The sequence below is a fragment of the Ranitomeya variabilis genome, chromosome 3, assembly GCF_051348905.1.
Source record: "Ranitomeya variabilis isolate aRanVar5 chromosome 3, aRanVar5.hap1, whole genome shotgun sequence".
In the NCBI taxonomy this organism is placed as follows: Eukaryota; Metazoa; Chordata; class Amphibia; order Anura; family Dendrobatidae; genus Ranitomeya; species Ranitomeya variabilis.
Window position 1 is genome coordinate 161,734,144 of NC_135234.1, and position 26,740 is coordinate 161,760,883.

The window sequence follows — 26,740 nt, forward strand, 5'->3', positions numbered from 1 at the left end:
GCACGTAGTATATTGCATAGCTTAGTATATTGCACAGCCATGTAGTATATAACAGAGCCACGTAGTATATTGCACAGTCGACGTAGTATATCAGAACCGACAGTCACGTAGTATAGTGCACAGTCACGTAGTATGTTGCCCAGCTATATAGTATATAGCACAGAGATGTAGTATATAACAGAGCCCGCGCAGTATGTAACACAGCCCACGTAATATATAGCAATGTGGGCACTATATGCGTGGTTAAAGACTTGAAATAAAAAATAAACATATACTCACCTTCCGAAGGCCCCTTGAAGTCCTGGTGCCTGTGTGTGGTGCACGCGCCAGCTTCCGGTCCCAGGGTTGGTATGAGCGCAGGACCTGTAACGACGTCGCGGTCACATGACCGTGACGTCATGGCAGGTCCTTCTCGAATCTTTGGCACCGGAACCTGCCGTTTGCACTGCCGAGGACAGTGCGCGACGTCGGAAGGTGAGAATAACCTTTTTTTTTTTTCTTTTTTTTAAAATTACTATTAGTAACATTAGATCTTTTTACTATTGATGCTGCATACGCAGCATCAATAGTAAAAAGTTGGTCACACAGGGTTAACCCCTTCACCCCCAAGGGTGGTTTGCACGTTATGGACCGGGCCAATTTTTACAATTCTGACCACTGTCCCTTTATGAGGTTATAACTCTGGAACGCTTCAACGGATCCTGGTGATTGACATTGTTTTCTCGTGACATATTGTACTTCATGATAGTGGTAAAATTTCTTTGATATTACCTGCGTTTATTTGTGAAAAAAATGGAAATTTGGTGAAAATTTTGAAAATTTCGCAATTTTCCAAATTTGAATTTTTATGCAATTAAATCACAGTGATATGTCACACAAAATACTTAATAAGTAACATTTCCCACATGTCTACTTTACATCAGCATCATTTTGGAACCAAAATTTTTTTTTGTTAGGGCGTTATAAGGGTTAAAAGTTGACCAGCAATTTCTCATTTTTACAACACCATTTTTTTTTAGGGACCACATCTCATTTGAAGTCATTTTGAGGGGTCTATATGATAGAAAATACCCAAGTGTGACACCATTCTAAAAACTGCACCCCTCAAGGTGCTCAAAACCACATTCAAAAAGTTTATTAACCCTTCAGGTCTTTCACAGGAATTTTTGGAATGTTTAAATAAAAATGAACATTTAACTTTTTTTCACACAATTTAATTCAAATGGACCCCAAAAGATGTTATACAATTTGTCCTGAGTACGCCGATACCCCATATGTGGGGGTAAACCACTGTTTGGGTGCATGGGAGAGCTCGGAAGGGAAGGAGCGCCGTTTGACTTTTCACTGAAAAATTGACAGTAATTGAGATGGGACGCCATGTTGCGTTTGGAGAGCCACTGATGTGCCTAAACATTGAAACCCCCCACAAGTGACACCATTTTGGAAAGTAGACCCCCTAAGGAACTTATCTAGATGTGTGGTGAGCACTTTGACCCACCAAGTGCTTCACAGAAGTTTATAATGCAGGACCGTAAAAATAAAAAATCATATTTTTTCACAAAAATGATCTTTTCGCCCCCAATTTTTTATTTTCCCAAGGGTAAGAAGAAATTGGACCACAAAAGTTGTTGTGCAATTTGTCCTGAGTACGCTGATACCCCATATGTGGGGGTAAACCACTGTTTGGGCGCATGGGAGAGCTCGGAAGGGAAGGAGCGCCGTTTGACTTTTCACTGCAAAATTGACAGGAATTGAGATGGGACGCCATGTTGCGTTTGGAGAGCCACTGATGTGCCTAAACATTGAAACCCCCCACAAGTGACACCATTTTGGAATGTAGACCCCCTAAGGAACTCATCTAGATGTGTTGTGAGAGATTTGAACCCCTAAGTGTTTCACTACAGTTTATAACGCAGAGCCGTGCAAATAAAAAATATTTTTTTTTCCACAAAAATTATTTTTTAGCCCCCAGTTTTGTATTTTTCCAAGGGTGACAGGAGAAATTAGACCCTATATATTGTTGTCCAATTTGTCCTGAGTACGCTGATACCTGACATCTGGGGGGGAACCACCGTTTGAGCGCATGGCAGAGCTCGGAAGGGAAGGAGCATCATTTGCAATGCAGACTTAGATGGATTGGTCTGCAGGCGTCACATTGCGTTTACAGAGCCCCTAATGTTCCTAAACAGTAGAAGCCCCCCACAAGTGACCCAATATTGGAAACTAGACCCCCCAAGGAACTTATCTAGTTGTGTTGTGAGAACTTTGAACCCCCAAGTGTTTCACTACAGTTTATAACGCAGAGCCGTGAAAATAAAAAAATAAAAAATTTCCCCCCAAAATTATTTTTTAGCCCCCAGTTTTGTATTTTCCCAATGGTAACAGGAGAAATTGGACCCCAAAAGTTGTTGTCCAATTTGTCTTGAGTACGCTGATACCCCATATGTGGGGGGGAACCACCGTTTGGGCGCATGGGAGGGCTCGGAAGGGAAGGAGCGCCATTTGGAATGCAGACAGATGGAATGGTTTGCAGGCGTCACATTGCGTTTGCAGAGCCCCTAATGTACCTAAACAGTAGAAACCCCCCACAAGTGACACCATTTTGGAAAGTAGACCCCCTAAGGAACTCATCTAGATGTGTTGTGAGAGCTTTGAACCCCCTAGTGTTTCACTACAGTTTATAACGCAGAGCCATGCAAATAAAAAATATTTTTTCCACAAAAATTTTTAGCCCCAGTTTTGTATTTTCCCAAGGGTAACAGGAGAAATTGGACCCCAAAAGTTGTTCTCCAATGTGTTCCGAGTACGCTGATACCCCATATGTTGGGGTAAACCCCTGTTTGGGCGCACGGGAGAGCTTGGAAGGGAAGGAGCACTGTTTTACTTTTTCAACGCAGAATTGGCTGGAATTGAAATGGGACGCCATGTCACGTTTGGAGAGCCCCTGATGTTGATGAAACCCCCCAATTATAACTGAAACCCTAATCCACACACACCCCTAACCCTAATCCCAAGGGTAACACTAACCACACCTCTAACCCAGACACACCCCTAACCCTAATCCCAACCCTATTCCCAACCGTAAATGTAATCCAAACCCTAACTTTAGCCCCAACCCTAACCCTAACTTTAGCCCCAACCCTAAATGTAGCCCTAACCCTAATGGGAAAATGGAAATAAATAAATTTTTTTAATTTTTTTTAATTTTTCCCTAAGGCTACGTTCACATTAGCGTTCTGCGCCGCAGCGTCGCCGCATGCGTCATGCGCCCCTTTATTTAACATGGGGGCGCATAGACATGCGTTGCACTTGCGTTTTGCGACGCATGCGTCACTGCGGCGCACGCGTCATGGCGCAGAGGACGCAGCAAGTTGCATTTTTTGTGCGTACAAAATCAAGCAAAAAAAGGACGCATGCGTCGCAAAACGCAGCGTTGTGCATGCGGTGTGCATGCGGTGTTCCTGCGTTGTGTGTTGCGTCGCCGACGCTGCGGCGCACAACGCAAATGTGAACGTAGCCTAAGCGGGTGATGAAGGGGGGTTTGATTTACTTTTATAGCGGGTTATTTAGCGGATTTTTATGATTGGCAGCCGTCACACACTGAAAGACGCTTTATTGCAAAAAATATTTTTTGCGTTACCACATTTTGAGAGCTATAATTTTTCCATATTTGAGTCCACAGAGTCATGTGAGGTCTTGTTTTTTGCGGGACGAGTTGACGTTTTTATTGGTAACATGTTCGGGCACGGGAGATTTTTTGATCGCTTTTTATTCCGATTTTTGTGAGGCAGAATGACCAAAAACCAGCTATTCATTAATTTCTTTTGGGGGAGGCGTTTATACCGTTCCGCGTTTGGTGAAATTGATAAAGCATTTTTATTCTTCGGGTCAGTACGATTACAGCGATATCTCATTTACATCATTTTTTTATGTTTTGGCGCTTTTATACGATAGAAGCTATTTTATAGAAAAAATAATTATTTTGGCATCGCTTTATTCTGAGGACTATAACTTTTTTATTTTTTCGCTGATGATGGTGTATGGCACCTCGTTTTTTGCGGGACAAGATGAAGTTTTCAGCGGTACCATGGTTATTTTTATCTGTCTTTTTGATCGCGTGTTATTCCACTTTTTGATTGGCGGTATGAGAATAAAGCGTTGTTTTTTGCCTCGTTTTTTTTTTTTTTTTTTTTTTTTTTACGGTGTTCACTGAAGGGGTTAACTAGTTATGTAGTTTTATAGGTGGGGTCGTTACGGACGCGGCGATACTAAATATGTGTACTTTTATTGTTTGATTTTTTTTTTATTTAGATAGAGAAATGTATTTATGGGAATAATTTTTTTTATTTATTTAGGAATTTTTTTTTTATTTTTTTTTTTTACACATGTGGACATTTTTTTTAAACTTTTTTACTTTGTCCCAGGGGGGGACATCACAGATTATTGATCTGGCAGTGTGCACAGCACTCTGCCAGATCTGCGAACTGCTGTGCAGGGCTGCAGGCTTACCAAGTGTCTGCACTGAGCAGACACTCGGTAAGCCACCTCCTTCCCTGCAGGACCCGGATGCCGCGGCCATCTTGGATCCGGGACCTGCAGCGAGGAAGGAGGTAGGAGACCCTCGGAGCAACGCGATCACATCGCGTTGCTCCGGGGGTCTCAGGGAAGCACGCAGGGAGCCCCCTCCCTGCGCAATGCTTCCCTATACCGCCGGTACACCGCGATCATGTTTGATCGCGGTGTGCCAGGGGTTAATGTGCCGGGGGCGGTCCACATAGTGCCGGATGTCAGCTGCGATAGTCAGCTGACACCCGGCCGCGATCGGCCGCGCTCCCCCCGTGAGCGCGGCCGATCGTGCTGGACGTACTATTCCGTCCTTGGGAAGTAGGGCCCACCCCACATGGACGGAATAGTACGTCCAATGACAGAAAGGGGTTAATAGCTGCGTTAACGGAGTGCGTTACACCGCGGTCCGTTAACGCTGGCATTAACCCTGTGTGAGCGCTTAGCGCTTACTGCAGGGCAGTAAAGCAGCGGCCATTTCGCTGCCAGACTATGGCCGTCGCTGATTGGTCGTGGCAATGGTCGATTCTGGTTTTGTGAAACCCGACTGTCTTAAAAGTCGGGTCGAGTGAAATCGGCCGACCACCGTGAAAAGTCGGGTTTCGGCCGAAACACGAAACCCAATGAAGGAAATTTTTTCTTTTTTATTTATTCATTCTCTCTCACTCTCTCTCTCTCTCTCTCGCTCTCTCTCTCTCTCTCTCTCTCTCCCCCCCTCTCTCTCCCCCTCTCTCTCCAGAAAATTACAAGCGATAACATGACGATAGGCGTTCACTCCCCTAAGACCTATGTCATCACTCTGCCCACGCTCATTCATTGGCTGAACAAATGGCGCTAAACGCGTCATACGAAACGCGACTTTGGCGCCAAGATCGTATACCGGATGGCCGACCCCGCCCAGGGATCGGGTCGGGTTTCATGAGACGCCGACTTTGCCAAAAGTCGGCGACTTATGAAAATGAACGACCCGTTTCGCTCAACCCTAGTCGTGGGCGTCTTGCCACGACCAATCAGCGACTTGGATTTCCATGACAGACAGAGGCCGCGACCAATGAATATCCGTATCAGACAGAAGGACAGGTGGAAGTGACCCTTAGACAATTATATAGTAGATTGGTGAAACTTGCACACGTGTAGAAACATTGTCCTGGATGTTAAAAATGCATTTACATGGCACACTGCTAATTTTGACTTGTCTTGTGTTTCTAGGCTAGTTGGACAAATGCAAGTAAAAAACAACGTGAAAAATTACTGGAGCTGATACGACGACTAGCAGAAGACGACAAGGATGGTGTGATGGCTCACAAAGTGTTAAATCTCTTATGGAATTTGGCTCACAGTGATGATGTACCCGTTGATATAATGGACCAAGCCTTGAGTGCTCATATTAAAATTTTGGACTACAGCTGCTCGCAGGTGGGTAAAGTGAGTTCATATTTTTTTTCTTGGGTATTTTCTGGGTTTTTGGCAATTACCACCCATCCAAGTTACACCATCTCATGTTGTGTGCCACAATTAAACATAAACCTGTTTTTTGCCTATACAGGATCGAGACACCCAAAAAATTCAGTGGATAGATCGTTTTATAGAAGAATTGCGTACAAACGACAAGTGGGTCATTCCAGCACTTAAACAAATTAGAGAAATTTGCAGTTTATTTGGTGAAGCGCCTCAAAACTTGAGGTAAATAGTAATGTGAAAGGAGGTCTTTTCTTTGTTAGACGTAACTTTTATTCTTTTGATTAAAGATAGACTTCAGATTTCTGAGCTGATTCTCGTATATACACTATGTTCCAAATTATTATGCAAATGATATTTTTCTCGGATTTTCCTAAATGGTCAGTGCAAATGACAGTCAGTCTAATAAGTCATCACCCGTTAGATTATACATCGAATTTTATTGAAGAAACCTCCCAATGATAACAGTATAATCTCCAAAATGAATAAAAACTCAAAATGCACTGTTCCAAATTATTAGGCACAGTAGAATTTCTAAACATTTGATCTGTTTTAAAGAACTGAAAATGCTCATTTGTGGAATTTGCAGCATTAGGAGGTCACATTCACTGAACAAAAAAGCTATTTAGCTCCAGAACCTCCCAACAGGCCAAGTTACATGTTAACATAGGACCCTTCTTTGATATCACCTTCATAATTCTTAATCCATTGAACTTGTGAGTTTTTGGGGAGTTTCTGCTTGTATTTCTTTGCATGAAGTCAGAACAGCCTCCCAGAGCTGCTGTTTTGATGTGAACTGCCTCCCGCCCTCATAGATCTTTTGCTTGATGATCCTCCAAAGGTTCTCTATAGGGTTGAGGTCAGGGGAAGATGGTGGCCACACCATGAGTTTATCTCCTTTTATGCCCATAGCAGCCAATGACTCAGAGGTATTCTTTGCAGCATGAGATGGGGCATTGTCAGCATGAAGATGATTTTGCTCCTGAAGGCACGTTTCTGCTTTTTATACCATGGAGGAAAGTTGTCAGTCAGAAACTCTATACAGTATACTTTGCAGAGGTCATTTTCACACCTTCAGGAATCTTAAAGGGCGTTACCAGCTGTTTCCCATGATTCTGGCCCAAAACAGGACTCCTCCACCTCCTCGCTGACGTTGCAGCCTTGTTGGGACATGGTAGCCATCCACCAACCATCTACTACTCCATCCATCTGGACCATCCAGGGTTGCTCAACACTTATCAGTAAGCAAGACTGTTTGGTAATTAGTCTTCATGTATGTGTGGGCCCAATACAACCATTTCTGCTTGTGAACACTGTTTAAGGGTGGCCGAATAGTTGGTTTGTGCACCACAGCAAGCCTTTGAAGGAGCCTACACCTTGAGGTTCGAGGGACTCCAGAGGCACCAGCAGCTTCCAATATCTGTTTGCTGCTTTGTAATGGCTTTTTAGCAGCTGCTCTCTTAATCCGATGAACTTGCCTGGCAGAAATCTTCCTCATTATGCCTTTATCAGCACAAACACATTTGTGCTCAGATACAGCCACAAATCTCTTAACAGTACGATGATCACGCTTAAGTTTTTGGAAAATTTCTAATGTTTTCATCCCTTCACCAAGGCATTGCACTATTTGATGCTTTTCAGAAGCAGAGAGATCCTTTTTCTTTCCCATGTTACTTGAAAACTGTGACCTGCTTAATAATGTGGAACATCATTTTTAAGTAGTTTTCCTTTAATTAGAATCACCTGGAAAACCTATTATCACATGTGTTTAAGATTGATTTCAGTGATCCATTGAGCCCTGAGACACAATACCATCCACGAGTTTATTTGAAAAACAAAACAATTAAATCTTTATGACACTTAAATCCAATTTGCATAATAATTTGGAACACAGTGTAATACAATTTGTCCCTGATCTGAGAAGCTTTCTGATGTCAGTATCTTTAAGAAAACATAAAAAAAAAAGTTTTCACTATGAAATATATGTTGTATAGTGAAAAATATAGTGGTAGTTTTGTATTATGCCAAATGTATTTTCCTCTAACAATTGAGGTAAATGTTTGGAGTGAGGGATCCTTCACATGGCTGTATTTGTGTCGGTAATTGTAAGCCAAAACGAAGAGTGGAGCATGTACGCGAAACTCCGAAGTGCAAATCTATCCATGAGATTCTTACTCTGTACAATACTAGTGTAAAATACTGCAGTGTGAAAAAGACTTTATAGTGTACATGTCAATTGGTCAGAACTGGAGATGGTGCAAACTGATTCACAGTAAGCGGTCCAGCTGCATCATTAATAATCTGTGGCCCTGTCAACAGTCTCCTACCTACCTGCCATATCCATGCCTCGTTTTTATTAGCTGGCTGTCCTCAACATATGTTAAATACACTGCAATGTAGCACCAGCCCGACGAACCAAGAGTCAAGGATATGGTCTGGAGGTAGTTCTTAACTTTACCATTCAGCGGCCTCAGATGACTGATCTGTCTGCTGGATTAGGTCCTGTGAATCGATTCGCGCCAACTCGAGTCAGAACTTTGTCTTCACTATAGGAATATAGTCATTTGTTGTAATTGTCTCCTTTTAGTCAGACGCAGCGCAGCCCTCATGTGTTCTACCGTCATGATTTAATTAACCAGCTCCAGCATAACCATGCCCTCGTCACTTTAGTTGCTGAAAATCTCTCTTCCTACATGGACAGTATGCGACAGTACTCAAAAGGTAAGTGACATTTAATCAAATTTCCAGAAATCTCTTTAATCTTTGTAAAGATATTATCACCCTTTATAATTCACCTTTATGTTGAAGCAAAATGTTGCAGTTGCTGAAATGACCTCAGTTGCTGTTTCCATTTGTTTTCTGTTGAAGAACATGGAGAGTACGATCCACAGACAGTAAGGCCGAGCAGTCGCTACAGTCATGTACAAGAAGTCCAGGAAAGGCTAAATTTTTTAAGGTAATTTTGTAGAGAACAGTCTTCCAAGGATTTTACTTTTCTCTCACTGTGGAGGTCGTGCACTTTTGGTATAATTACATTTTAGTGGACAGCGAAATAATTGTATCAACTGTATGTTTGCCATATTTTAATATTTGCAACTGTGCATGGATTTGCTCACCTTGGGCATTTTCCTGAAGTTATTTTATGGGTCAGCCTCCACCCCCAAAAAAGAAAAACTTAATTCACATAGTGTTGGAATATTAACAACTCTTTACGCTTCTAGAGGATTCGTGGACAACAGGTTTACGTATCGACCATTGCAGATTAACAAACTAAAAATAAGACCCTATTCATGCCTTGTCAGTGACCTCTGCTGGAAAAACTTCTGACAGTTTCTGGAACACTGTGTAATGGAGTCGGGCAATACTGTGGCCCAGAGCCCCTGCCTGATTATGAAGCACTTTGGACACGCAGGGTTAACATCTGCAGCTTTACCTGTGAAATGTGATGTGTACACTGACAGATGAAAAATGAAGATTGTGGGCCCTGTGTGCCAGTGCTTGCCATCAATTATGTACTGTCATTTCATTATTGACACAGACCCTTTAAAATTATTTCCAAAATTATTTCTTTCATCAGTATTGGTTTAAAATGTGTGTTTTTTTTCTCTACCTTTTTAAAACAGATTTCTATTGAAGGATGGTCAGCTCTGGCTTTGTGCCCCTCAGGCGAAACAAATCTGGAAGTGTTTAGCTGAAAATGCCGTGTACCTTTGTGATCGTGAAGCCTGTTTCAAGTGGTATTCCAAGTTGATGGGTGATGAGCCAGACCTGGATCCGGATATTAATAAAGACTTCTTTGAAAACAATGTGCTGCAGCTCGATCCCTCGCTCTTAACAGAAAATGGCATGAAATGCTTTGAACGTTTTTTCAAAGCTGTTAACTGCCGGGAAGGGAAGCTTGTAGCGAAGCGGCGAGCTTACATGATGGATGACCTGGAGCTCATAGGACTTGACTATCTTTGGAGGGTGAGTGTCTTCAGCTTTCATCACCACATTAAGTACAGCAAAACGAAGATCCTGATGTCTTTACTAGGTTGTCCAAAATTGTTATGTGTTTCTCCAAGAGACAGGGATTGTGGTAAAGCAATGCTACTCACCTCTCTGGCGTAGAACAAAAGTCAAAGCAATTTATAACACCAGGGCTGAGAGAGGTAAAGACCTTGCTCCTAAAGTAAATGCATTAATGCAAAAAATAATAGCTGATGGAATACTCCCAGAAATGTGAAAACCAAGAAACGTGGAGTGCAAAGAAACCACCAAGGAGCAATAAAAGTGAATATGCAAGAAATTGTATTATACAAAAATACATAAATGGAATAAAATATAAGCCATACATAATAGCGCTAGGAGGGGGAACATGTGTGGAGACATGCTGATACAGCGGGGAGAGGAAACCGGACACAATGAGAACCAGAAGTAAGCAAGGGCACCCACCATAAGAATACATATAGCAATAAGCAATAATGAATTTAAGCAATGGCAAGTACAATAATGCTGGTAACTAGTCAAAAGTAAATCAATACATATAACACCAGACATATATGCCCCCCAAAGGTTAGTCCCGCTTACCTATTGTAGCTGGTAGTGTCCGTGCGTCTCCCTGCTGGCCCCCTTGACGTGTGTTTTGCAGAGAGGGGGTTCTTTTGTGTAAAAAGAGCATCTGAAGCATTTAAAAAAGCATCTCTGCGAAACATGCGTCAAGGGGGCCAGCAGGGAGACGCACGGACACTACCAGTTACAATAGGTAAGCGGGACTAACCTTTGGGGGGCACATATGTCTGGTGTTACATGTATTGATTTACTTTTGATTAGTTACCAGCATTATTGTACTTGCCATTGCTTTATATTCATTATTGCTTATCATTGCTTATTGCTATATCTGTTCTTATGGTGGGTGCCCTTACTTCTGGTTCTCATTGTGTTCGGGTTCTTCTCCCTGCTGTATCAGCATGTCTCCACACCTGTTCCCCTCCTAGTGCTATTATGTATGGCTTATATTTTATTCCATTTATGTATTTTTGTCTAATAAAATTTCTTGCATTTTTACTTTTATTGGTGGTTTCTTTGTACTCCATGTTTCTTGGTTTTCTCACATCTCTGGCTGCAACACGAGTTGCAGTGCTAAAGATTCATCTAAGGCTACTTTCACACTAGCGTTAACTGCAATCCGTCACAATGCGTTTTGTGTCCATAGACTAACATTAACAACGCATTGCGACGAATTGACACACGTAACCGTCGTGCGACGGTTGCGCCGTGTTGTGGCGGACCGTCGGCTGCAAAAAATGCTACATGTAACTTTTTTGCTGCCGACGGTCCGCTTTTTCCGACCGCGCATGCGCGGCCGGAACTCCGCCCCCACCTCCCCGCACTTCCCCGCACCTCACAATGGGGCGGCAGATGCGCTGGAAAAATGCATCCGCTGCCCCTGTTGTGCGGCGCAGAGAACGCTAGCGTCGGTAACCTCGGCCCGACGCTAGTGTGAAAGTAGCCCAAGTTGCTGCTGCATCACAGCATAATGAAGTAAATGGAGTCGCACTGCGACTCATTAAGGCTACTTTCACACTAGCGTCGGGCCGAGGTTACCGACGCTAGCGTTCTCTGCGCCGCACAACGGGGGCAGCGGATGCATTTTTCCAGCGCATCCGCCGCCCCATTGTGATGTGCGGGGAGGTGGGGGCGGAGTTCCGGCCGCGCATGCGCGGTCGGAAAAAGTGGACCGTCGGCAGCAAAAAACGTTACATGTAGCGTTTTTTGCAGCCGACGGTCCGCCACAACACGGCGCAACCGTCGCACGACGGTTGCGACGTGTCAATTCGTCGCAATGCGTAGTTAATGTTAGTCTATGGACAAAAAACGCATCCTGCAAGCACTTTTGCAGGATGCGTTTTTTTCTGCCAAACAACGCATTGTGACGGATTGCAGTTAACGCTAGTGTGAAAGTAGCCTAAGTTATGCAAGAAGTAAGTCAGTCAGAACCAGTTGAATTTTTTTTTTTTTTTTACTTGTGGCAGTACTGTGCATGTCACAATGGGACTGCATTAATCTGAATTCTGCTATGTAGGAGCGACGTGTTGTGAAGTCCCGAGTTGTGTTAACTCCTCGAGTCCCCAATAGCCTTGGTTTACTTCTGGACATGGGTATCACATCTGAGGCCAGTAGTTCGCCACAGCAGCGAGATACTGGGTAACACCTGATTGCATGCTGCATTGGTTGCATACTTAGCACTGTATTACGGCTTAGGCTAGTAATTGCACAAAGCAGTCGTACATAGTGCAGGATTAGCTGCACTGGAGTGCCTGCTTGAACAGGTTTTTAGTTTATATTCTAAAAAAAATAAAATGAACAACCCTTTTAAATGTGTCCTGAATGATACCATTTTATGGTAAGCGTTTTTAAAGCGCTCTGTATTATTGCTGTGGTTCCTGTAATAATGCTATTTCCTGAGCGGACAAACGCCTAGTGAAAGCTGCTGGTTAAAGTAGTAAAATATTACTTTTTCTTCTTGTACTGTTTTACTTTTGTTTCGCCACAATAGCCCCAGATACTAGAAAAACTATCATTGATGTTTATGGTCTGTTCACATTAAGTCTCCTTTACTAATTCTGTCAAAATTGTCAGCAAGTTAAGCTGTGTTACAATGCGTAATTGTTGATGTAATAACCGAAACCTCAGAAGATTGGGGACTATAGGTCATGATTGGATTGCTTTATTAAGACCGATCTGAGAATGTCACAGCATGCAATATGGACGGAGCCCTACAAACGTGTTCAGATGCTCTGAATCTCAGTAGTTATAGCTTGTTGTATTGGGGTTTTTTTCTGTTGTTAAATATGGATGCCTTGTTTTGCTCTACTTTATGTAGAACACCCAATTATTAATGGTAACAGCACTCATTGCTCTGTTTAATGAGCTAACCCTACTTGAACGATGTGTGTTCACCCACCAAAATAGAATATGAGCTAAGCCCACATTCTGTAATGCTGTAGATAAGCCCCCGATGTATCCTGAAAGATGGGGAAAAAGAGGTTAGATTATACTCACCTGGGTGGGCGGTCCGATCCGATGGGCGTCCCCGTCCGGCGCCTCCTATCTTCATAGGATGACGTCCTCTTCTTGTCTTCACGCTGCGGCTCCGGCGCAGGCGTACTTTGTCTGCCCTGTGGAGGGCAGAGCAAAGAACGGCTGTGCGCAGGCGCTGGGAAAGGTCAGAGAGGCCCAGCACCTGCGCACTGCAGTACTTTGCAGTAAGAAGATGTGAGGCGCCGGACCGTGACGCCCATTGGACCAGACCGGGACCGCCCCTGGGTGAGTATAATCTAACCTCTTTTTCTCATCTTTCAGGATACATCGGGGGCTTATCTACAGCATTCCAGAATGCTATAGATAAACCGCTGATGCTGGTGGGCTTAGCTCATCTTCGATTTTGGGGGTGACAGGTTCCCTTTAACCCCTTCCGACATCTGACGGTATAGTACGTCACATGTCGGGACCCCCGCTTTGATGTGCGCTCCGGCGGTGAGCGCACATCAAAGCCGGGACATGTCAGCTGTTTTGAACAGCTGACATGTGCCCGCAATAGGCGCGAGCAGAATCGCGATCTGCGCGCGCCTATTAACTAGTTAAATGCCGCTGTCAAACGCAGACAGCGGCATTTAACTACCGCATCCGGCCGTGCGGCCGGATATGAGCGCATCGCCGACCCCCGTCACATGATCGGGGGTCGGCGATGCTCCTCCATTGTAACCATAGAGGTCCTTGAGACCTCTATGGTTACTGATTGCCGGTGGCTGTGAGCGCCCCCCTGTGGTCGGCGCTCACAGCACACCTGCAAATCTGCTGTGTAGCAGCGATCTTATGATCACTGCTGCATAGCAGAGCCGATCGTGCTGTGCCTGCTTCTAGCCTCCCATGGAGGCTATAGAAGCATGGCAAAAGTAAAAAAAAAAAGTTTTTAAAAATGTGAAAAAAATAAAAAAAATATAAAAGTTTAAATCACCCCCCTTTCGCCCCAATCAAAATAAATCAATTAAAAAAACCCCCAACCTACACATTTGGTATCGCCGCGTTCAGAATCGCCCGATCTATCAATAAAAAAAGTCTTAGTTACTCACCGGTTAACGGTGTTTTTCGGAGTCCATGACAGCACTACGGAGAGAGGGGATCCGCCCTTCAGGAACAGGAAACCTACAGATACATAAGGGCGGCACCTCTCCCACGCATCAGTTGGTTTACAGAGCACAAGAGGACCACCAAGGTTAATAGCATACATAATAAACAATGATACAAATAACTAACTATTCACTACCCGTGAATTATATAAATAAAGGAAGAGGTGTACACCCAGAACTTAAGAAGACGGGAGGGTATGTACAGGTGCTGTCATGGACTCCGAAAAACACCGTTAACCGGTGAGTAACTAAGACTTTATCGGTCGTCCATGACAGCACTACGGAGAGAATTACAGAGAGTAACTAACTAGGGAGGGACTACAGCTTGCAGCACCCTTACACCAAACGAAAGGTCAGAAGAGGCACCCAAGTTCAATCTATAATGGTTATAGAATGTGTGTGGAGAAGACCAAGTAGCAGCCTTACAAATTTGGTCGATCGACACCTCCAATCTTTCTGCCCACGAAGCCGCCATAGCTCTAGTGGAATGCGCTTTTAGACCTTCAGGCGCCGGCTTGCCCTTTGAGATGTATGCCAGCGAGATAGCCTCCCTGATCCATCTAGCTAAAGTAGATTTTGATGCCCTGTGACCCTTCCTACTACCCTGATAGGACACGAATAGGGCGTTATCTATCTTCCAGGGATCAGTTACTGCCAGATATTCCAGGATACATCTTTTTACATCTAAAGTGTGTAGCTTCCTTTCCTTATCGTTAGTAGGATTGGGGAGGAAGGATGGAAGAACTATTTCCTGTGTTCTGTGGAACCTGGACACTACTTTAGGAAGATATGCTGGATCAGGGGATAGTATCACTCTATCATCCCTAAGCTGCATGTAAGGGGGAACCCTGGATAATGCTTGGATGTCGCCTATCCTACGCGCCGATGTTAGGGCCACCAGGAAGGCTACTTTAAGGGATACATTTTTAATAGAGGCTGATGCAATTGGCTCAAATGGGGCCTCTGTCATGGCTGAGAGGACTAGGTTCAGGTCCCATGGCATGACCCTATTCTTCACCATTGGCCTGGACCGTTTTGTCGCTCTGATGAATCTGCTGACCCAGTGATTCTCAGCAATGTTGCAGCCAAAGAGGGCCCCTAAGGCTGATACCTGCACTTTAAGTGTATTTGGGGATAACCCCATATCTAATCCTTTCTGTAAGAATTCTAAAATCTGGTCTATTGGTATTGACTGACCAGCTATTACCCCCGAGTTTTGAAGGAACCTCTTCCAGATCCTAACATAAATCTTTGTGGTGATTATTTTTCTGCTCTTCAGCAGAGTGTTAATGAGGCCCGGAGAGAACCCCCTATCCTTTAACAGCGCCCGCTCAAAATCCACGCCGTCAGATGAAGGCCAACCGCCCGAGGATGGTAGACTGGGCCCTGGGACAGGAGATCCGGGATGTCTGGCAAGACCCATGGGTCGGATATTGACATAGCCCTCAGGCATGGAAACCACGTCCTTCTGGGCCAGAAGGGGGCAATTATTATCACTGTGGCTTTGTCCTTCCTGATTTTCCTCACCACCAGAGGAAGTAGAGACAGGGGAGGAAAGGCGTAGGCTAGCCTGAAGTTCCAGTCTATGAGGAGGGCGTCTACTGACAGAGGATTTTCTCTGGGGTTGAGAGAGCAGAATTGTGCCACTTTCCTGTTTTCTTTTGTGGCAAACAGGTCTATTTCTGGTTGACCCCATCTTTCCACGATGAGGTTGAAGATGGAGTCGTTCAGGGACCACTCCCCCTGCCTCAATGTGTTGCGGCTTAAGAAATCCGCTGTAGTGTTTTCTGCCCCTCTTATGTGAAGAGCCGTCAATGAGAGAAGATGTTGCTCTGCTAGATGGAATAGACGATCTGCTACGCACATTAGGGATTTGGAACGAGTCCCGCCTTGGTGATTTATGTATGCCACGGCGACCCGATTGTCCGAGAATACCCGCACGTGGTGGCCCTGTAGATAGACAAGGAGTGATTTAACTGCCTGTTCCACAGCCGTTAACTCCTTTAGGTTGGAAGACATTTCTATCTGATCCCGATCCCAAAGCCCCTGGATCAATGTATCCCCCATGTGAGCCCCCCATCCAGAAGGGCTAGCGTCCGAGGTGACTATACGAGTTACATTATATTCCCAGGGGACCCCTGTGGACAGGTTCTCTTGGACTAGCCACCATCCGAGGGATATAATAGCGTCTTGGGATAGGGTCATCAGGCTCTCCAGACATCCCCCCAACCTTTTTTGTTGTAACAGCACCTCGCCCTGAAGTATCCTCGTATGATACTGGGCCCATCGGACCGCTGGAATACAGGACGAGAGAGAGCCCAACAGAGACATGGCTCTTCTAAGGGACATGGTGGGGTTTTTAGAGGCATTCAGCACCTGAAGGTGCAAGCGATCAATTTTCTCTTGAGGCAAACGGCATTCCTGAACCTGGGAATCCAGGGTCAGGCCTAAAAATCGCTGCACCGTCATGGGCTGTAAGCGTGATTTTTTGACATTTAGCATCCACCCCAGACGCTCCAGAGCAGACATCACTTTATGTAACTGTTCCAGACAGTGATCCGCCGTTTTACCTACGATAAGGAGATCGTCCAGGTAGGGGATTATTAGAATGTTGGACTCATGCAAGTGAGCCATAACCTCCGCCATAACTTTGGTAAACACTCGAGGGGCGACCGATATACCAAAGGGGAGGGCCCTATACTGGAAGTGTCTGATTACCCCATCCAACCTTACCGCCACCCTCAGGTATCGTTGGTGACCTGCATAAATGGGGATATGGTAATAGGCGTCCTTCAAATCCAATACTACCATAAAGCAGTTTTTAAACAGCAGCTTTATTGCGGTGTTAATAGTTTCCATCTTAAATGATTGGACGGTCAGGAAATTATTAAGAGCCCTAAGGTTAATAATTGTTCTGAAGGAGCCATCAGGTTTACTTATTAGAAATAGAGGAGAGTAGAATCCTCTACCCTGTTCTCCTTCCGGAACCTCTGACAGGACATTCTTACTGAGCAGGTCGTGAACTTCTGCTTCCAGGGCCGCCTGTTCTGCTGGAGAGGACCTGAGTGGGGTAACTCTGAAGAAGTTCTGAGGGATGGAGGAGAACTCTAGCCGCAGACCCGTAGCTATTAACCCCAAAATCCAATCACTACTGGAGATTTTGGACCAGGCCGGGTAGAAGGCAGATAGTCTACCTCCCACCGGGGCGACTAGTCATTGGGGTGGTTTTTTGACCTCACGGGATGGCTCCTGACGTCCTCCACCTCCAAACATAAATCCAGTACCTTTCTTCTTTTTCTCATCCCATCTGCTCTGGTCTCTGGCTGGTCTCCTCCGAAAGAATCTTTTCCCTGTGAAGGGACGCCTGTAAGAGGTAGCTGGTAGATTGGGAAACTTTTTCTTCTCGTCTCCAGCTTTCTCCAGCAGTTCGTCTAGGACTGGACCAAACAGGTATTCCCCTTCGCATGGGATAGAGCACAGACGGGATCTGGATTGAAGGTCACCTGGCCAACATTTCAGCCACAGGGCCCTGCGTGCTGCGTTTGATAGTCCGGCCGCCCTAGCCGCCATTCTTGCCGAATCCGCAGATGCGTCCGCGAGAAAGGCAGCGGCATTCTGAATTGTTGGCAGGAATTTCAACATAGAGTCTCTGGAAACACCGCCTTCCAACTTAGACCCTAGCTGATCCAGCCAGACCATCATCGATCTGGCTGCACATGTCGCAGCTACAGCAGGTCTCAGGGCACCCGCCGACATCTCCCATGTCCCTTTAAGGAATGAGTCAGCCTTCTTATCGAGAGGGTCCTTTAGGGAAGCCATGTCGTCGAAGGGGATAGATGATTTTTTAGACGCCTTAGACACCGCTGCGTCCAATTTCGGCGCCTTATCCCATGTATTCACCATGGGGTCCTCAAAGGGATATCTGCGTTTAAAGGCAGGTGGAAAAGAGCCTTTCTTCTCCGGTTTTTTCCATTCCCTTTTGATGAGGTTCTGGACCTTGTCATTGAGCGGAAAAGACCTACGTTTTTTAGGGTCTAGACCGCCAAACATTAGGTCCTGTGTAGAGAGTTCTGGCCTTTCATCAGCCACCCCCATGGTGGATCTAACTGACTTAATAAGTTTGTCCATTTGGTCCAATGGGAAACAGAACCGGTTAGACTCCTCTTCCGAAGAGGACGCTGAGGAGACAGAGGCGTCTGACTCATTCTCCCTACTAGGGCCAGCGGACAAATCCGACTCTGAGGCGCTAGGCTCCCTTCTTCTTTTGGAAGACTCCCCCCGGGACAGGGATTTCAGGGAATCTTTCACCTCCTTCCTGATAATCTCCCTAAGGCTTGATGTGAAATCAGGAGACTCTTCCGCCACCTATGGGAGCGGAGAAAAAGGCTATGTAATTTATCTGGCGCTACCGCTATCAGTGTTCCCATCAATTTATTTCCTACCGTCTGCCGTACACACGACTGACAAAGTCTCTTAGGGTAGGCGTCTGGCAAAGGGCAAGCGCATAGCGCGCACTCCTTGTTTTTTGATTTACCAGCGCTTTTTTTCCCCTACGGAAATAAACATAGGAAAAGACTGCATCAGGGTACATTCACGAAGATCTCTTACCCAGGCAGTAGCGGTAGGTACCGGATTACTGGGGGGTCGGTCCAGATCCTTCTGCTTAGATCTGCGACTGGTCTGGTTACTGCGTCCGCGGGTCTTCAGCTGGGGGTTCGCATGGGACTTCTCCGAGGATCCATCCTGCTCCTGCTCCAGCAGACCGACGGCAGCTTCCGGCTCATCCATAGCTGCAGATGGGCTCACAAGCAGTGCTGCAGCATTTTGTTTGGCTATAAATAGCCCTCCCCCGGATCCGGAATCAGTGCAGGTGTGTGGCCAAATCCACCCCCCCGACTTGCAGGTGACTGCTCCACCCCCCCTGCACCCAAACGCCCCCCCCCCCCCCCCCCCCCCCCCCCGCCGCATGCAGGACAGCGGCGTTTTTAGAAAAAAACCGTCCGGCGTTTGACTTCCGGTTTTGGCCCCGCCCCCTGCGCGTCACTTCCGGTTTCGGGCAGAACGCTCAGAAACGTGCCCGGAAGCCTGGGAACGGCGCCGCCGGACCCCCCAGCCGCCCCCCCGCTACGCCACCGCCGCTTCCACGGCCGCAGCCCAGCGGTGACCGCGGCAGAGGCCGGCGTCCGACCCCCAGCTCCGGTCCCGAATCGAAAGGAGCACACAGGACGCCGCGCTGCACCGCACCGACGGGGAGAGTGGGGAAGACCGAGGCCCAGGGGGGAGAGCGGACCCCGGGGGGACATACTCACCTGCTGACCACTGGGGATGGACCTCCTCCGGACGTCGCTCCACACTGCACCGCTCACTGTCGTGGAGCCCTACCCGGACCCACCGTGGCGCTTCCAGGGACCCGCACTGCCCGAGGTAGGAGACCCCCTCGCTACCTGGGTCGGACAGCCGGCCTGGGTATTGATAGGAGAAACGAAGTCGTATCTGCAGGGAATCCTGTCCTCCAGGAACAGGAAACCAACTGATGCGTGGGAGAGGTGCCGCCCTTATGTATCTGTAGGTTTCCTGTTCCTGAAGGGCGGATCCCCTCTCTCCGTAGTGCTGTCATGGACGACCGATAAAAAGCATTAACCTGATCGCTAAATGGCGTAATGAGAAAAAAATTCGAAACGCCAGATTTACGTTTTTTTGGTCGCCACGACATTGCATTAAAATGCAATAACGGGCGATCAAAAGAACGTATCTGCACCAAAATGCTATCATTAAAAACGCCAGCTCAGCACGCAAAAAATAAGCCCTCACCTGACCCCAGATCACGAAAAATGGAGACGCTACGAGTATCGGAAAATGGCACAATTTTGTTTTGGTTTGTTTTTTGCAAAGTTTGGAATTTTTTTTCACCACTTAGGTGAAAAATAACCTAGTCATGTTAGGTGTCTATGAACTCGTAGTGACCTGGAGAATCATAATGGCAGGTCAGTTTTAGCATTTAGTGAACCTAGCAAAATAGGCAAGCAAAAAACAAGTGTGGGATTGCACTTTTTTTGCAATTTCACTGCACTTGGAATTTTTTTCCCGTTTTCTAGTACACGACATGCTAAAACCAATGATGTCGTTCAAAAGTACAACTCGTCCCGCAAAAAATAAGCCCTCACATGGCCAAATTGACGGAAAAATAAAAAAGTTATGGCTCTGGGAAGGAGGGGAGCGAAAAACGAAAACGGAAAAACGGAAAAAGCTCCGGGGGTGAAGGGGTTAATGCTAACCAATGGAATACATCCGATCACTCCCATTTTAGAGCTAACCGAGCCCCCTTACAGGAGATATATAACATTGTGTTTGACTAATAAACTTTCCTTCTTGGAGCTGAGCCACACATTGATCAAGGAGAGTTACAGCTGACTGTGTCTGGTGTATTTCTTTAGTGCACATGATCAATATCCATTAGGCCAGGAGTAGGCAACTAGAGAATTGAACATTATATTAATTGTTCAACCCTAATATTTGGCGCCCAACGTGGGGCCAGCAGAGGAGAGCCCTGAACCCTGAAAACCGGACACGGTCAGGCAATCTGCACAGGATACCCCGAAGGACACAGGTAAAGACTACAGATTATAAAAATAAGCAGACTTACCGTGTTCTGTTAAGGAGGTGATCAGTCTCCAGATTCGGGGTACTCAGTGCATCCAGCCGTTCCACTCGCCGGTTTTCAGGGTTCAGGGCTCTCCTCTGCTGGCCCCACGTTGGGCGCCAAATATTAGGGTTGAACAATTAATATAATGTTCAATTCTCTAGTTGCCTACTCCTGGCCTAATGGATATTGATCATGTGCACTAAAGAAATACACCAGACACAGTCAGCTGTAACTCTCCTTGATCAATGTGTGGCTCAGCTCCAAGAAGGGAAGTTTATTAGTCAAACACAATGTTATATATCTCCTGTAAGGGGGCTCGGTTAGCTCTAAAATGGGAGTGATCGGATGTATTCCATTGGTTAGTGGGTTGGGCATGAGCAAGTCCATGGGTGGATCCATGAGGTCATCAGGGTGGGTTGGTCCGTGAGGTCATCAGGGTGGGCGTCGCTGTGGGTGGATCCATGAGGTCATCAGGGTGGGCGTCATCTTGGATACCAGAGCACATGGCATGCTGATGCAGGAGATGGCGGCCATCTTCAGTGTCTTCATTGTTCATCTTGGATACCAGAGCACACGGCTCTGGTAGAGGAGATGGCAGCCATCTTAAGTGTCTCACTTTGTCTGAGGAAAACTTATGTAAGGTTAAACAATACATGTTATAGGTTGCTTCCCTCAATTACCTTATGTGTTGAGGTTAATTAAGTATTTGATCTTATGGCTCTCCTCAACACTCCTCCTCCTGAAATCAAGCATCAGCTTTGAAAAAAAGGAAAAGTGTATTTTGGCATTTCTTGCCTACAACGGGAAGATAACTTGCTATTATATTACCCAGAATATATGCTTACTAAATTGTCTTGTGCTTTTGTAGGTTGTAATTCAGGGCAGTGATGACATTGCAAGCCGAGCAATAGATCTTCTCAAGGAAATTTATACTAACCTTGGTCCGAGGTTACAAGTAAATCAGGTAAGATTGTCCTGGTTAACACTGCCTCTGACTGTATTGCCTTTAAGATTGTAGGATTGCATGCGTTCCCTGGCAAAATGACGGTCTAGCAATAGCTGGAAATGAGTCCTATTAGAGAGGTCTGTTCTTCAGCAGTTGCTTGTTTTTCACTGATATAGTATGCTGGTATGTTACTATTGCTGCACAAGCATGCTAATATGGTTTGCTGATCGTGTTTTCACTTAACTTTAGGTGGAGATACATGAGGACTTTATTCAGTCTTGCTTTGATCGCCTGAAGGCCTCATATGACACATTATGTGTGCTAGATGGTGACAAAGACAGTATTAATTGTGCAAGACAAGAAGCCATACGAATGGTCAGGGTTTTAACTGTCCTTAAAGAATATATAAATGAATGTGACAGTGACTACCATGAAGAGAGAACAATTCTTCCAATGTCCAGGTACTGTAACATTGTATTGAATGGTCGTGTTTTCACCAGCATGTTAGTTTTCTTACTAAGTTTACAATGCTTGATTGTTATGAGATTAGGTTCAAAGTGCTTGGTTGTAAACTTTAATCCAAAGCCATTGTATATTTTATATCTCCTAGGGTACAATGTGATTGCAGGGATACAAGTTGGGCCATCACTGTAACCCCATCCCCTCATAGCAAGTCTTTCCTTAGATTATGGCTATTTCTAATTGGGAAAGTACATGCTATTTTCTTACTTTTTTTATGTCGCACAATTTTATTCATTTTTTTAAGGGATTTTTTTTATGCTCTTGTTTTTATTTAAGTAGACTTGTTTGAGCCTTTTGGTTACACTTCATACTGCTTTGTGCTGCTCTACTGTATTGTCTACTCAACTCATTTGGGTGTATTGGCATGGATTCATGGATTTGTTTTCATAGATTTCTACTCTAAAATACCTTTTTATGTGTTACAAATTTTTTTGCTCTTGTAGTTCTGCAAAATTTTAGTGACTTGGTATTTTCACTGTCATCCCGGCTAGCTTAGCCAAACTGGGCAGAATCCCTTTAGTGGCATACTTTTTGCTAGAAATGTACTCCAGTTCTTGACTAAAGTAACATTTCTGGCGGAGGCTCAGGTATACCTCATTAAAGTACCATGCGCCTCTTAAAGGGAACCTGTCACCCCCAAAATCGATGGTGAGGCAAGATCACCGTCATCAGGGGCTTAGCTACAGCATTCTGTAATGCTGTAGATAAGCCGCCGATGTTACCTGAAAGAGGAGAAAAAGACATTAGATTATACTCACCCAGGGGCGGTCCCGCTCCGATGGGTGTCTCAGGTCCGGTACAGCGCCTCCCATCTTCATTCCATGACGTCCTCTTCTGGTCTTCACGCTCCGGCGCAGAACCTCTTTTCGGTGGTACCTGTAAGAAGACGCTGTATCCAATGGATTGGGACTTGACAGCCGGGTTCCGGCAGCGAGGAGGCTCCTGCCGCGGCTCGTCCGGTGCCCGAATCCGCCATCGCTGGAACCGAGGGGTTCTTCAGGGTGTGCGGGGGGAGAATCGCCGCCACTCTGGATGAGGAAGGGGCGCTGAGACACCCGGAGCTCCTGTGCCGACAAGCGCACGCTCCGGGTGTAGAAAGATGGTCGCCGCTCCGGTGATGCGGCAGGACTTCCGGGTCATCGCCGCGCACATGCGCGATAGCTTTTTTTCTCCCCGGGGGACGTGACGTAGGACCGGAAGAACGCCGGACGCTGGGAGGTGGCGCCAGATTCAAATAGGGAGATAGTGCACTAACTCCCTGGAAACATGGAGGACAGCGACTTGCAGCAGGAACCGGAGCAGCAGCACCATAGGAAGCAGGCGGACCCTAAGGCCAGGAGAAGTGGGTCTAGCAGCCATTCCATGCAACGCAGCAGATCTGCTGCAGTGATCAACTCTCCTCCTCAAGAGTTTCCTCTACCAGACCCGGGCCCTCTTCCACAACCAGGAAAGAAGAGGTTGGAGAAAAAGAAAAATAAATCCTTCCCCACCTGTGACAAAGCTTTGCCGGTAGCCTGGAACAAAAAGCTTTGTAAATCGTGTATTCAACGAGAGACCCCCGATTTCGCATCTGACCTAAAAACGATAATCAGATCTGAGGTTCAGAATGCGCTTATATCTTTCAAAAAAGGGAAAGATAAGAAAAAAGAGACAGTATATTCCCACTCTGACCAGTCTTCATCCGAGGACACAGATTCTAACAAATCTGATTCCTCATTATCTTCCTCCGACGAAGATTCGGGCCATCACTGTTTCCCACTAGAGGAGGTAGATACTCTAGTAAAAGCAGTTAGAGCTACTATGGGGGTAGAGGATCCCCGTCCTGATAGAACGGCTCAAGACATAATGTTCGTGGTCTAAGGCAGAAAAAGTGGAGAACATTTTCCCCTAAATTCCAACGTCCAAACGCTGATTAAAAAAGAGTGGGAGAAACCTGATAGGAGAAACTCCTCAGTACCCTCGCTTAAAAGGAAGTATCCTTTCGAAGACTAGGCATCTACTTCCTGGGAAAAGGCGCCTAAATTGGATGTCGCGGTAGCCAAGGCTTCGAAAAAATTTGCGCTCCCTTTTGAGGCTATGGGTACCCTTAGGGACCCTTTAGATAAAAAAGCGGATACTTTTCTCAAAGGGGCGTGGGATTCGGCTGGAGGTAGCTTGAGACCTGCGGTTGCTGCGACATGCACCTCCAGATCTTTAATGGTGTGGATTGACCAATTAGAAAAACAGATTAAAGATGGGTCACCCAGGAATAAGTTACTGGATTCAATCCCTGTAATTAGAGCGGCAGCAGCGTTCCTAGCGGATTCTTCAGCGGACTCTGTGCGCTTAACATCCAAAGCCGCTGCCCTTTCTAACGCATCCAGAAGAACTTTATGGCTTAAGGCCATGTGCACACGTTCAGTATTTTTCGCATTTTTTTCGCTATAAAAACGCGAAAAAAACGCTAACATATGCCTCCTATTATTTACAGTGCATTCCGCATTTTTTGTGCAAATGTTGCATTTTTTTCCGCGAAAAAAATCACATCGCGGAAAAAAAGCAACATGTTCATTAAAAATGCGGAATTGCGGGGATTCCGCACACCTAGGAGTGCATTGATCTGCTTACGTCCCGCACGGGGCTGTGCACACCATGCGGGAAGTAAGCAGATTATGTGCGGTTGGTACCCAGGGTGGAGGAGAGGAGACTCTCCTCCACGGACTGGGCACCATATAATTGGTCAAAAAAAAAGAATTAAAATAAAAAATAATGATATACTCACCTTCGATGGCCTCCGGAGTCTTCCCGCCTCTCCGGTGCATGCTGCCGCTTCGGTTCCTATAGCTGGTGTGCGTTGAAGGACCTGCGATGACGTCGCGGTCTTGTGATTGGTCGCAAGACCGGTCATGTGACCGCTCACGTGACCGCGACGTCATGGAAGGTCCTGCACACACACAGCATCTATAGGAACGGATGCCGCTGAGGAGATCCGCTGTCTGCAGGTGAGTATAAGCATTTTTATTTTTTTTTATTTTTAAACATTCTATCTTTTACTATAGATGCTGCATAGGCAGCATCTATAGTAAAAAGTTGGTCACACTTGTCAAACTGTGTTTGACAAGTGTGACCAACCTGTCAGTTTTCCAAGCGATGCTACAGATCGCTTGGAAAACTTTAGCATTCTGCAAGCTAATTTCGCTTGCAAAATGCTAAAAAAAAACCGCGAAAAAAACGGGAAAAAAACCGCAAAAAAAAAAGCGGATTTCTTGCAGAAAAATTCCGGTTTTCTTCAGGAAATTTCTGCAAGAAACCCTGACGTGTGCACATACCCTAAAAGTTGGCCGGGGGATCTCCAGACGAAATTAAAATTATGTTCCATTCCATGTGAGGGAAATTTCTTGTTTGGGGAGACCTTGGATGACATTCTTCAGAAAGCTGGGGACAAAAAGAAAGGTTTTCCAAACCTGGGACCAGCTCCATTCAGACAGTCCTTTCGGAGCCGGAGATTTTTTCACCGAAGACCCCTCAGAGAGTAGAGTAAATGGGAAGAAGGAAAGAGAAAAGATAGGGGTTACCTTTTTGGCAACACCTCCCATAACAAAAAACCCTCCAAATGACATTTTCCCTATGGTGGGAGGAAGACTCACTACATTCCTTCCCGCCTGGAAGAAAATATCCAACAATACCTGGATCCTAAATCTAATTCACCACGGTCTAAAAATAGATTTTCTCTCTTTACCCCCCCTCAAAATTATGTAGTAACAAAGACAAGGTCTTCAGCAGCAGAGCAAGCCGCACTAGAAAAGGAAATTATTTCCCTATTACAAAAATCTGTAATTCAAGAGATCTCCCCTCAAGAAATAGGGAAGGGATTTTCCTCCCCGCTATTTCTAGTGCCAAAACCTGACGGCTCTTTTCGAACGTTAATAAATCTAAAAAACCTGAACAAATATGTAAAAAATCAAAAATTCAAAATGGAAACAATAAAGTCTACCATAAAAATCCTCTTTCCGAACTGCTTCATGGTCGTGATAGACCTAACCGACGCATATTGTCGCCACGAAATAAAGATCCTTCCATTACCAAAAACAGAGGTTGGTGAATGTCTTTAGCCTTGGTTGTGGGGCCACAGACCCCATGCCACCTGCACCTCGACAGTTGACAGAGTGCACTCCAATCTTCCAGCGTCCACCAGCATGAACACTGACTCCACAGCCCTGGTTCCCATGTTCAGGATTTGCTGTGGGTTTCACGCTTCGTACTTGCAGTGTTAAACCCGCAGAGGCCGGATGTTCCAGCACAGTGGTTGTGATTCCTGGAAATCTCATGTCTGCTATGCGACTCTGTGCGCCTGCGGATCATCTGCGGACACTGGCATGCAGCGCGTCTTTCAAGACCGCAGCATGTCAATTTCTCTTGCAGGTATGCATGCAGATTTCCCCATAGACTTGCGTTAAT

The 26,740-nt window shown here is 45.7% G+C and overlaps 1 protein-coding gene across 8 annotated transcripts in view; it reads left to right on the top strand.

The window, feature by feature from the left end:
* Positions 1-26,740, top strand: part of USP9X (ubiquitin specific peptidase 9 X-linked) — a 212,878-nt gene that overhangs the window by 118,560 nt on the left and 67,578 nt on the right. For 5 of the 8 annotated variants that reach the window (XM_077294792.1, XM_077294795.1, XM_077294800.1 and 2 more), the window contains exons 12-18: positions 5,773-5,988; positions 6,110-6,246; positions 8,609-8,742; positions 8,890-8,977; positions 9,645-9,987; positions 21,704-21,799; positions 22,031-22,242. In XM_077294792.1, coding sequence (XP_077150907.1) covers positions 5,773-5,988; positions 6,110-6,246; positions 8,609-8,742; positions 8,890-8,977; positions 9,645-9,987; positions 21,704-21,799; positions 22,031-22,242 — 1,226 coding nt within the window. The remainder of the gene's footprint in view (positions 1-5,772; positions 5,989-6,109; positions 6,247-8,608; positions 8,743-8,889; positions 8,978-9,644; positions 9,988-21,703; positions 21,800-22,030; positions 22,243-26,740) is intronic. The other 3 variants (XM_077294797.1, XM_077294799.1, XM_077294798.1) reach the window with 1 other exon arrangement.